This window comes from Lichenostomus cassidix, unplaced genomic scaffold, assembly GCF_008360975.1.
Source record: "Lichenostomus cassidix isolate B80296 unplaced genomic scaffold, HeHo_3.0 HiC_scaffold_37, whole genome shotgun sequence".
NCBI lineage: Eukaryota > Metazoa > Chordata > Aves > Passeriformes > Meliphagidae > Lichenostomus > Lichenostomus cassidix.
In genome coordinates, this window is record NW_028147279.1 from 213,420 (window position 1) to 223,219 (window position 9,800).

The window sequence follows — 9,800 nt, forward strand, 5'->3', positions numbered from 1 at the left end:
GATCCCCCCAATCTCCTTTCCCATTGGTTTGTTCCATTCCCCCGAATATCCACTTGGTACATCCCAACCCCCCAAACCTCTCTATTTCCACCCCCGATCCCCCAATTGGTACAACCCTCTCCCTCCCTCCCTTCAAACCCCAAAAATCCCATTTTTTCCCCCAAAAAACTCAATTTTTCCCCCCAAACCCCCATTTGGTTCATTCCGCTTCCCCCTCCCTCCCCCACTTGGTTTCTCCCAACATGGCGGCGCGCACGTCGGTGACGTCACCGCGCGAGGGGAGGGGAGCCGCGCGCTGATTGGCCCGCGCCGCTGATTGGCGGGAAGGCGGCGGCCAATCAGCGCTCGCCTTGTTGGGGGGTGGCGGCGGCGGGGCAGCGCGAGCGGGAGAGGCCCGAGGTGAGGGGGGGGAGGGGAATTTGGGGATTTTTTGGGTTTTTTTGGGATTTTTTGGGATTTTTGAGGGAATTCGAGGCGATTTAGGAGCCTCCGGGGGGAAATCCGGGCGGTCTGAGGGCTCCGGGGTGGTTTTGGGGCTCCTGAGGGGGTTTGGGGGGATCTGGGGAGATCCTGAGGGGAATTCGGGGAAATCTGAGGGGAAATTGGGGGAATTTTGTGAAATTTTGGGATTTCCGGGGGGATTTTGGGGTCTCTGAGGGATTTCGGGGGAATCTGAGGGGAATTTGGGGGGAATTTGGGGTCTCTGAGGGATTTGGGGTTTCTGCGCTCGAGTTTAGGTTTTCCTCTCCTTGATTTCCTATTTTTTCCCATTTTCTCCATTTTTCCCTCCATTTCCCCCTGATTTTTCCCCCATTTTCCCCCCATTATTCAATCCATTTCTTTTCAATTTTTCCCTCATTATTCACCCCATTTATTCTCAATTTTTTCTCCATTTTCCCCCCATTTTCCCCCATTTTCCCCCATTATTCTCCCCATTTATTCTCCTTTTTTTCTTCATTTTTTTCCTCCATTTTTCCCCCATTTTTCCCCTCATTTTCCCCCATTATTCTCCCAATTTTTCCCCATTTTTCCCCATTTATTCTCAATTTTTTCTCCATTTTCCCCTAATTTCCCCCATTATTTTCCCCTATTTTCTCCCAATTCCCTCCTATTTCCTCCCCCTTTTTCCCCATTTCCTCATTTTCTCCCCATTTCACCCCCATTTTTCTCCATTATTCACCCAACTTTTCTCCATTTCCCTCATCTTTCCCCCATTTTCCCATTTTTGTCAATTTCCCCATTTTCCCATTTTTCCCCATTTTCTCCCCATTTTTTACCCAATTTTTTCTCCATTTTCCTGCATTATTCACCCCATTTTCCCCCAATTTCCCTCTGATTTTCTCCCCATTTTTCCCCATTTTTTCCTCTATTTTCCACCATTTCTCCCCCATTTTCTCCTCCATTTTTCTCTCTGGTTTTTTTCCATTTTCTCCCCATTTCCTCCCCATTTTCTCCCCATTTTTTCTCTATTTTCTCCCCATTTTTCTCCCCATTTTTTCCCTCATCTTTCCCCCATTTTTTCCCCATTTTTTCCCATTTTTCTCCCCATTTTCTCCCCATTTTCTCCCCATTTTTTCTCCATTTTTCCTTTATCTTCCCCTCATTTTCCCCCAATTTTCCCCCAATTTTTTCTCCATCTTTCCCTCATCTTTTCCCCATTTTCCCCCAATTTCCCTCTGATTTTTTCTCCATTTTTCGCTCCTCTTTCCCCATTTTTCTCTCCATTTTTTCTCCATTTTTTTCCCATTATTCTCTATTTTCTCCCCATTTCTCTCCCCATTTTTTCTCAATTTCCCCCCATTTTCTCCCCATTTCTCCCCAAATTTCCCCATTTTTCTCCATTTTCTCCCCATTTTTTTCTCCATTTCTCCCCATTTTTCCCCAAATTTCCCCATTTCCCCCCAAATTTCCCCCCAGATGTCTCTCCCCGAGGAAACCCTCCTGCTGGTGGAGCATCGCTACGTTTGCTCCGAGTGTTCTCACCTCTCCTCCTCGCTGGAGGAAGCTCTGCTGCACCACCAGACACACCTGGAGAGCCCCCAGGCCCACCTGGGCACCGCCCAGACCCACCTGGGCAACTCCAACGCTCACCTGGGCAACCCCAACCCTCACCTGGGCAATGCCCAGACTCACCTGGGCAACCCTAATGCTCACCTGGCGACCTCCCAGACTCACCTGGCCACCTCCCAGACTCACCTGACCACCTCCAACCCTCACCTGACCACCTCCAACCCCCACCTGGCCACCTCCCAGCCCCACCTGGAGATCCTGGGCGTTCCGGCCGAGCTGGACGCTCCCAGCCAGTACCAGTGCCTGGAGTGTGGGATGCTGCTGGTCACTCCCGGTCAGCTGCTGGAGCACCAGGAGCTCCACATCAAGCTGCTGGCCGCCGACCTGCCGCCGACCCCGAAACCGCCGGTTCCCGCCCCGAGCCCCGCCGGCGGCATCCACTTCGAGTGCCCCGAGTGCCGCGCGCTCTTCCAGAGCCAGGAGCTGTGGCTGGCGCACCGCCAGGGCCACCGAAACGCCCCGAATTTACCCCAAAGCCACGCCCGGGTGGACGTGGAGCATTCCTACCGCAAACCCGAGGAGGGCGACGCCGAAAACGCCGAAATTCCCGCCGAGATTCCCGCCGAGAGCGCCGTGCAGCTGCTGCTCTACGAGTGCGGCGAGTGCCTGCAGCTCTTCCAGAGCCCCAAGGACTTCCTGGAGCACCAGGTGACTCACCTGGGCGGCACAGGTGAGGTGGCCCAGGTGCCGCCGGAGCCGCCGGAGCCGCCGGAGTTCAGGTGCCACGAGTGCCAGCAGGTGCTGTCCTCGTCGCGGCTGCTCCGCGCCCACCTGAGGTGCCACAAGCTGGGCGCCTTCCACTGTCCGCTCTGCTCCCGCGTCCTGCCGGACCCGGCCGAGCTCCAGCGGCACCTGGACGGTCACTCGCGGGAGTCGCGCTACCTCTGCCTGGACTGCGGCCTGGCGCTGGACACCGAGGCGGCGCTGCTGACCCACCGCCGGACGCACGGCCCCAACCCGCTGCACCGCTGCTCCTGCGGCAAGGCCTTCGTCAACATGACCAAGTTCCTGTACCACCGCCGCTCCCACGGCGCCCCGGGTGTCCCCTCCGTCCCCTCCGTCCCCTCGGACCCGCCCGAGCCCGCCGAGCCCCCGCTGGAGTGCGGCATGTGCCCCAAATCCTTCCCCAGCGCCGCCGCCCTGGCGCGGCACCAGCGCTTCGTGCACCGGCTGGAGCGCCGGCACCGCTGCGGCTCCTGCGGCAAGATGTTCAAGAAATCCTCCCACCTGCGCAACCACCTGCGCACCCACACGGGCGAGCGGCCGTTCCCGTGCCGCGAGTGCGGCAAGTCCTTCAACTCCCAGGCCAACCTGCTGCGGCACCACCTGACCCACACGGGCGAGCGGCCGCACGAGTGCCCCGAGTGCCACAAGCGCTTCGCCCAGAACTCCACCTTGCGCCAGCACCTGCAGGTCCACCTGAGGAAGTTCCCCCACCGCTGCCCGGAGTGCGGCTTGCGGTTCCACCGGCCGCACCGGCTGCTGCTGCACCGATCCCACCACACCGGCGAGTATCCCTACAAGTGCCAGCAGTGCGGCCGGAGCTTCCTGCTGCGCCGGCTGCTGGAGGTGCACCTGCTGGGCCACGCGGGTCACCTGCCCCAGGTGTGCCCCACCTGCGGCGCGGCGTTCCCCGGGCCGGCGGCGCTGCGGGAGCACCGCTGCGGGAAGTCCGGCTGGAAGTTCGAGTGCGCGGTGTGCGGGAAGAAGAGCAGCACGGCCGCCAGGCTGAGGGCCCACGAGAGAGTCCACGGCCAGCGAGCGGTCAGCCCGGCGGTCACTCCGGGCGTGGCCGAGGTCACGCCAGGCGGGTCGCAGCCGCGCCGCGGCGGCTCGAAGAACCTGGAGTGCGGCGAGTGCAAGAAGTTCTTCAGCACCGAGACGTCGCTGCAGGTGCACCGGCGCATCCACACCGGCGAGCGGCCGTACCCCTGCCCGGACTGCGGCAAGGCCTTCCGCCAGTCCACTCACCTCAAGGACCACCGGCGGCTCCACACCGGCGAGCGGCCGTTCCGCTGCCCGGACTGCGGGAAGAGCTTCGCCATCGCGGTGCGGCTGGCCGAGCACCGGCGGATCCACACCGGGGAGAGGCCCTACGGCTGCCAGGAGTGCGGCAAGGCCTACCGGAGCTTCTCCAACCTCTGGAAGCACCGCAAGATGCACCGCGAGGGCGGCCGGAGGGACGGCGGTGGACAGCGGGGCGGGCAGGGCAAGGAGGGCGACGTGGTGGGTTCTTCTGAGGTCGTCGTGGTGGGATCGCGGTCAGCTGTCCACCCGGAGAACATGATTGGAGTGGTGGAGAGCAAGGAGGACGTGGTGGGATCTTCTGAGGTCATCGTGGTGGGATCGGGGTCAGCTGTCCACCCGGAGAGCGTGGTGGGGGTGGTGGAGAGCAAGGAGGACATGGTGGGATCTTCTGAGGTCATCGTGGTGGGATCGGGGTCAGCTGTCCACCCGGAGAGCGTGGTGGGGGTTCCAGAACCTTCCAAGGAGAACCTCATGGTGGGATCTGCTGCTGAGGTCATCGTGGTGGGATCGGGGTCGTCGGTCCATGGGGAGAGCATGGTGGAGATTCCAGAAGATTCCAAGGAGAACCTGGTGGGATCTGCTGCTGAGGTCATCGTGGTGGGATCGCGGTCATCTGTCCACCCGGAGAACGTGGTTGGGGTGGTGGAGAGCAAGGAGGACATGGTGGGATCTTCTGAGGTCATCGTGGTGGGATCAGGGTCAGCTGTCCACCCAGAGAACCTGGTGGGGATTCCAGAACCTTCCAGGGAGAACCTGGTGGTGGTGGGATCAGGGTCATCCATGAACGTGGAGAACCTGGTGGGGGTTCCAGAACCTTCCAAGGAGAACCTGGTGGTGGTGGGATCAGGGTCATCCATGAACGTGGAGAACCTGGTGGGGGTTCCAGAACCTTCCAAGGAGAACCTGGTGGTGGGATCTGCTGCTGAGGTCATCGTGGTGGGATCGGGGTCATCTGTCCACCCGGAGAACGTGGTTGGGGTGGTGGAGAGCAAGGAGAACGTGGTTTTGGGGTCAGGGTCTTCTGCTGAGGTCATCGTGGTGGCGTCAGGGTCAGCTGTCCACCCAGAGAACCTGGTTGGGATTCCAGAATCTTACAAGGAGAACCTGGTGGAGATTCCAGAACCTTCCAAGGAGAACTTGGTTGGGATTCCAGAACCTTCCAAGGAGAACCTCGTGGTGGGATCAGGATCTTCTGAGGAGGTCATCATGGTGGGATCAGGATCTTCTGAGGAGGTTCTCGTGGTGGGCTCAGGGTCATCTGTCCACCCAGAGAACCTGGTGGGGATTCCAGAACCTTCCAAGGAGAACCTGGTGGGGATTCCAGAACCTTCCAGTGAAGTTCTCATGGTGGGATCAGAGTCACCCATCCATCCAGAGACCTCAGTGGGGATTCCAGAACCTTCCGAGGAGAACCTCCTGGTGGGCTCAGGGTCATCTGTCCACCCAGAGAACCTGGCTGGGATTCCAGAACCTTCCAAGGAGAACCTCCTGGTGTCACCGGCGGTGGCAGGGGACATCCTGGTGGTGGCACCGGGACCTTCTGTCCATCAGGAGACCCTCGGGGAGGAGACCCCAGCCCGGGGCTTGGACCTCCAGAGCCCCAGAGAGACCCCAGACCACCCAAAAGTGACCCCTGGCCACCCAGAAATGACCCCAAACTCCCCAAAAATGACCCCAAACTCCCCAAAAATGACACCAGACCCACCTGAGATGGTCCAAGACCACCCAAAAATGACCCCAAACTCCCCAAAAATTACCCCAAATTCCCCAAAAATGACCCCAAATTCCCCAAAAGTGACCCCAGACCCACCTGAGATGGTCCAAGACCACCCAAAAATGACCCCAAACTCCCCAAAAGTGACCCCTGACCACCCAGAAATGACCCCTGGCCATCCAGAAATGACCCCTGACCCACCTGAGATGACCCCAAACTCCCCGAAAATGACCCCAGACCCCCCCAAGGACCCCCCGACGGCCCCAGGGGGACCTCAGCCCCACTAGGGTCACCAGGGATCCCCGAATTTTGGGTCTGGGGTCTCCCTGTGACCTTTTTTTGGGGTTTTCACCCCAATTTTGGTCTCCCCGTGACCTTTTTTGGGGGTTTTCACCCCAATTTTGGTCTCCCCGTGACCTTTTTTGGGGTTTTTTACCCAAATTGGTTTCCGGAATCATTAAAAAGAGCTAAAATAACCCAAAAAAAAGTGTGTTTTGAGGAGGGGGAGGGGCTGGGGGAGGAGGGCGGAGCCTCCGCGGGGGTTAGCCACGCCCACGGCTGTCAATCACCGCGGTTAGCCACGCCCACAAAGCGCCAACCCCGCCGGTTTGGCCACGCCCACAGCCGTCAATCACTGCAGGCCACGCCCACCGGCTGTCATTGGCTGCTGGCCGATAGCTCCGCCCCCTCGCTGGTCATCGATTACTGGCCACGCCCACCGGCTCTCATTGGCCTCTCTCCCCTAGCCCCGCCCCACAATATGCTAATCACGTCCTCGGCCCCGCCCCCGGCTAGCCCCGCCCCCGGCTAGCCCCGCCCCCCTCTAGCCCCGCCCCCCGCTAGCCCCGCCCCCCGCTAGCCCCGCCCCCGGACTCTCCCACGCCGGGCGGGGGGAGGGGCGGCTCTCCCCCCCCCCAAATCCCCCCGGGCCGAACCACCGCGGGGGGGGCGGGGGGGGTCCGGCGGGTCCATCGCGGGGGGGTCAGAGGGTCCCACACCCCCGCCCTCCCCCTTCCCGGGGCTCCGCCCCCCCTCCCCCCCCCCGCCTCCCGCCCGGAGCCGCGAGCAGCCGGAGCGGGGGGGCCGCGGGCCCAACCCCCCCCCGCCTCCCGAGCCCAGCTCCGAACGGCGCTCGGACCCCCCCGGGCCCCCCCTCCCCTCCCCCCGCCCGGCCGGGGGGGCTGCGGCGGCCTCGTGAGTGCCGGGGGGGGGCACCGGGCGGGGGGGGACCGGGAACGGGGGGGGAACCGGGATTTGAGGGGGGACACCGGGAATTGGGGGGGACACCGGGATTTGGGGTGGGGGCGACACCGGGATTTATGGTGACACCGGGATTCGGGGGGGACACACCGGGATTCGTCCCCGTTAGCCCCCCCGCCGCCCCCATGCAGCCCCCCGGTACCGGAACCGGGAATGGGGAATGGGATTGGCGCTGCCGGTACCGGGAAATGGGATCGATACCGGGATCGGTACCGGTAATTGGGATTGGGAATCAATGGGGAATGGGATTGGGATTGGCGCTGCCGGTACCGGTAATCGGTACCGGGAATCGGGATCGGTAATTGGGATCGGGAATCAATCGGGAATGGGATTGGCCCTGCCGGTACCGGTAATCGGGATCGGGAATTGGGATCGGTACCGGTAATTGGGATCGGGATCGGGAATCGCGAACCGGGAATGGGATCGCCGCCGCCGGTACCGGGAATTGCGATCGGGATTGGGAACCGGGACCGGGAAAGGCAACCCCGGACCGGGATCGGGACCGGGAACCGGGATGGGAACCGGGAATGGGAAACGGGAACCGGGAATGGGAACCGGGATGGGAACCGGGATTGGGAACCGGGACCGGGAACCGGGATCAGCCCCCCGCGCCGGGCCCAGACCCGCTGCCGGTACCGGTACCGGATCCACCCCGCGCCGCGCTCCCGGTGCCGCCCCCGCGCTCCCGCCGGTTCCGCTCCATCCCGGGGATTCGCCGCCATTCCCGGCGCCGCTCCGGGCCCGTTCCCGGGGCCGGTACCGGTACCGAGCTCCGGGCCCCTCCCGCTTCCCTGCCCGGTACCGGAGCCGCCGGTCCCGGTTCCTCCCCGCGCTCCAGCCCCGGTCCCGGTGCCGGTTCTCCGACCCGGTTCCGGTTCCCAGCCCCGATCCCGGTCCCGGTGCCGATTCCCCTGCCCGGTTCCGGTTCTCCGGCCCGGTTCCGGTTCTCCGACCCGGTTCCGGTTCCCCGGCCCAGTCCCGATTCCCGGCTCGGTTCCGATCCATCCGCCCGCCCCGCGCTGCGTGCTCCGTGCCGGTACCGAACCCCGGCTCCGGTCCCGATCCGGATCCATTCCCGGTCCGGATGCATTCCCGGTCCCGGTCCCGGATCTATTCCCCATTCCCAGCTCCGTTCCCCGGTCCGGTTCCCGGTACCGGATCCATCTCCCGTTCCCGGATCCCGAATCCATTCCCGGTTCCGATTCCGGTCCCGTTCCCATTCCCGGATCAATTTCCGGATCAATTCCCGGATCAATTCCCGGTCCCGACTGGTCCCGGTCCAATTCTCTATTCCCTATTCCCGTTCCGAATCCCGTATGAATTCCCGGTCCAATTCCCGGTTCCGATTCCCATTCTCGGATCCATTCCCGGTCCCGATTCCATTCCCGGTTCATTCCCGGTTCCCATTCCCGGTCCCGATTCTGGTCCCGATCCAATTCCCTATTCCCGTTCCGAATCCCGGATCAATTCCCGGTCCCAATTCCCATTCCCAATTCCCGGTTCCGGTCCAATTCCCGGTCCCGATTCCCATTCCCGATCCCATTCCCGGTCCGATCCATCCCGGGATCCATTCCCGGTCCGATCCATTCCGGGATCCATTCCCGATCCCATTCCCGAGATCCATTCCCATTCCCGGTCCAATCCATTCCCGTTCCCGGTTCCGATCCGTTCCGGGATCCATTCCCGATCCATTCCCATTCCCGGTTCCGATCCGTTCCGGGATCCATTCCCGGTCCAATCCATTCCCATTCCCGGTTCCGATCCGTTCCGGGATCCATTCCCGGTCCAATCCATTCCCATTCCCGGTTCCGGTTCCGATCCATTCCCGATCCCATTCCCGGTCCGATCCATTCCGGGATCCATTCCCATTCCCGATCCCATTCCCGGTTCCGGTTCCGATCCATCCCGGGATCCATTCCCACCCCTCCCCCCTCCTTTTCGCCCCCCGGAGATTTTTGGGACCCCAAATTTGGGGGGGGGAGGGGCGCGGTTTGGGACCCCCCGGTGGGATTTTGGGGAGGGGGAAGGGCGGGTGGGGGAGGGGCGCTCCGGTCCTCCCTTCCCCCCTCCCTCCGTTGCTAGGCAACAGCAGCATCCGCGGAGCTCCGGCCGTTGCCTGGCAACCGTTGCCGGGACACGGAAATGGGGGAAGAACCCGAAATCCCGGGAATTCTCCCCAAAAATCCCGGGAATTCTCCCCAAAACCGGGACCCGAAATCCCGGGAATTCTCCCCAAAAATCCCAGGAATTCTCCCCGAAAATCCCGGGAATTCTCCCCAAAAATCCCAGGAATTCTCCCCGAAAATCCCGGGAATTCTCCCCAAAACCGGAGCCCGAAATCCCGGGAATTCTCCCCAAAAATCCCGGGAATTCTCCCCAAAACCGGGACCCCCCAGAACACCCGAAATCCCGGGAATTCTCCCCAAAAATCCCAGGAAATGGCCCCAAAACCGAGACCCGAAATCCCAGAAATTCTCCCCAAAACCGAGACCCGAAATCCCGGGAATTCTCCCCAAAACCGAGACCCTTCTGGACCCCCGAAATCCCGGGAATTCTCCCCAAAAATCCCGGGAATTCTCCCCAAAACCGGAACCCGAAATTCCCGGAAATCGCCCCAAAACCGGAACCCGAAATCCCGGGAATTCTCCCCAAAAATCCCGGGAATTCTCCCCAAAACCGGGACCCGAAATCCCGGGAATTCTCCCCAAAACCGAGACCCGAAATGCCG

The 9,800-nt window shown here is 61.7% G+C and overlaps 1 protein-coding gene across 3 annotated transcripts; it reads left to right on the top strand.

Moving 5' to 3' along the window:
* The first annotated feature begins 338 nt into the window (after positions 1-338).
* ZNF574 (zinc finger protein 574) lies at positions 339-6,288 on the top strand. 3 transcript variants are annotated; one of them, XM_085044661.1, is made up of 4 exons: positions 339-399; positions 1,918-4,686; positions 5,026-5,076; positions 5,212-6,288. In XM_085044661.1, exons 2-4 carry the CDS (start codon positions 1,918-1,920, stop codon positions 6,097-6,099), a joined length of 3,708 nt encoding a protein of 1,235 aa, XP_084900787.1. In that variant the 5' UTR covers positions 339-399; the 3' UTR covers positions 6,100-6,288. The 3 variants fall into 3 exon arrangements, with proteins under 3 accessions (XP_084900787.1, XP_084900786.1, XP_084900788.1); XM_085044660.1 differs by having other exon boundaries at positions 1,918-4,568; positions 4,758-5,076; XM_085044662.1 differs by lacking the exon at positions 5,026-5,076 and having other exon boundaries at positions 5,332-6,288.
* The last annotated feature ends 3,512 nt before the right edge of the window (positions 6,289-9,800 follow it).

Bases quoted from the DNA above. Each gene is read 5' to 3' on its own strand.
- ZNF574 (XM_085044660.1), top strand. From the start codon at position 1,918: ATGTCTCTCCCCGAGGAAACCCTCCTGCTGGTGGAGCATCGCTACGTT. The intron at 4,569-4,757 runs CATGGTGGGATC...GAGCAAGGAGGA, and splicing joins GAACCTTCCAAGGAGAACCT to CATGGTGGGATCTTCTGAGG. The intron at 5,077-5,211 runs GTGGTGGAGAGC...AACCTGGTGGAG, and splicing joins ACCCGGAGAACGTGGTTGGG to ATTCCAGAACCTTCCAAGGA.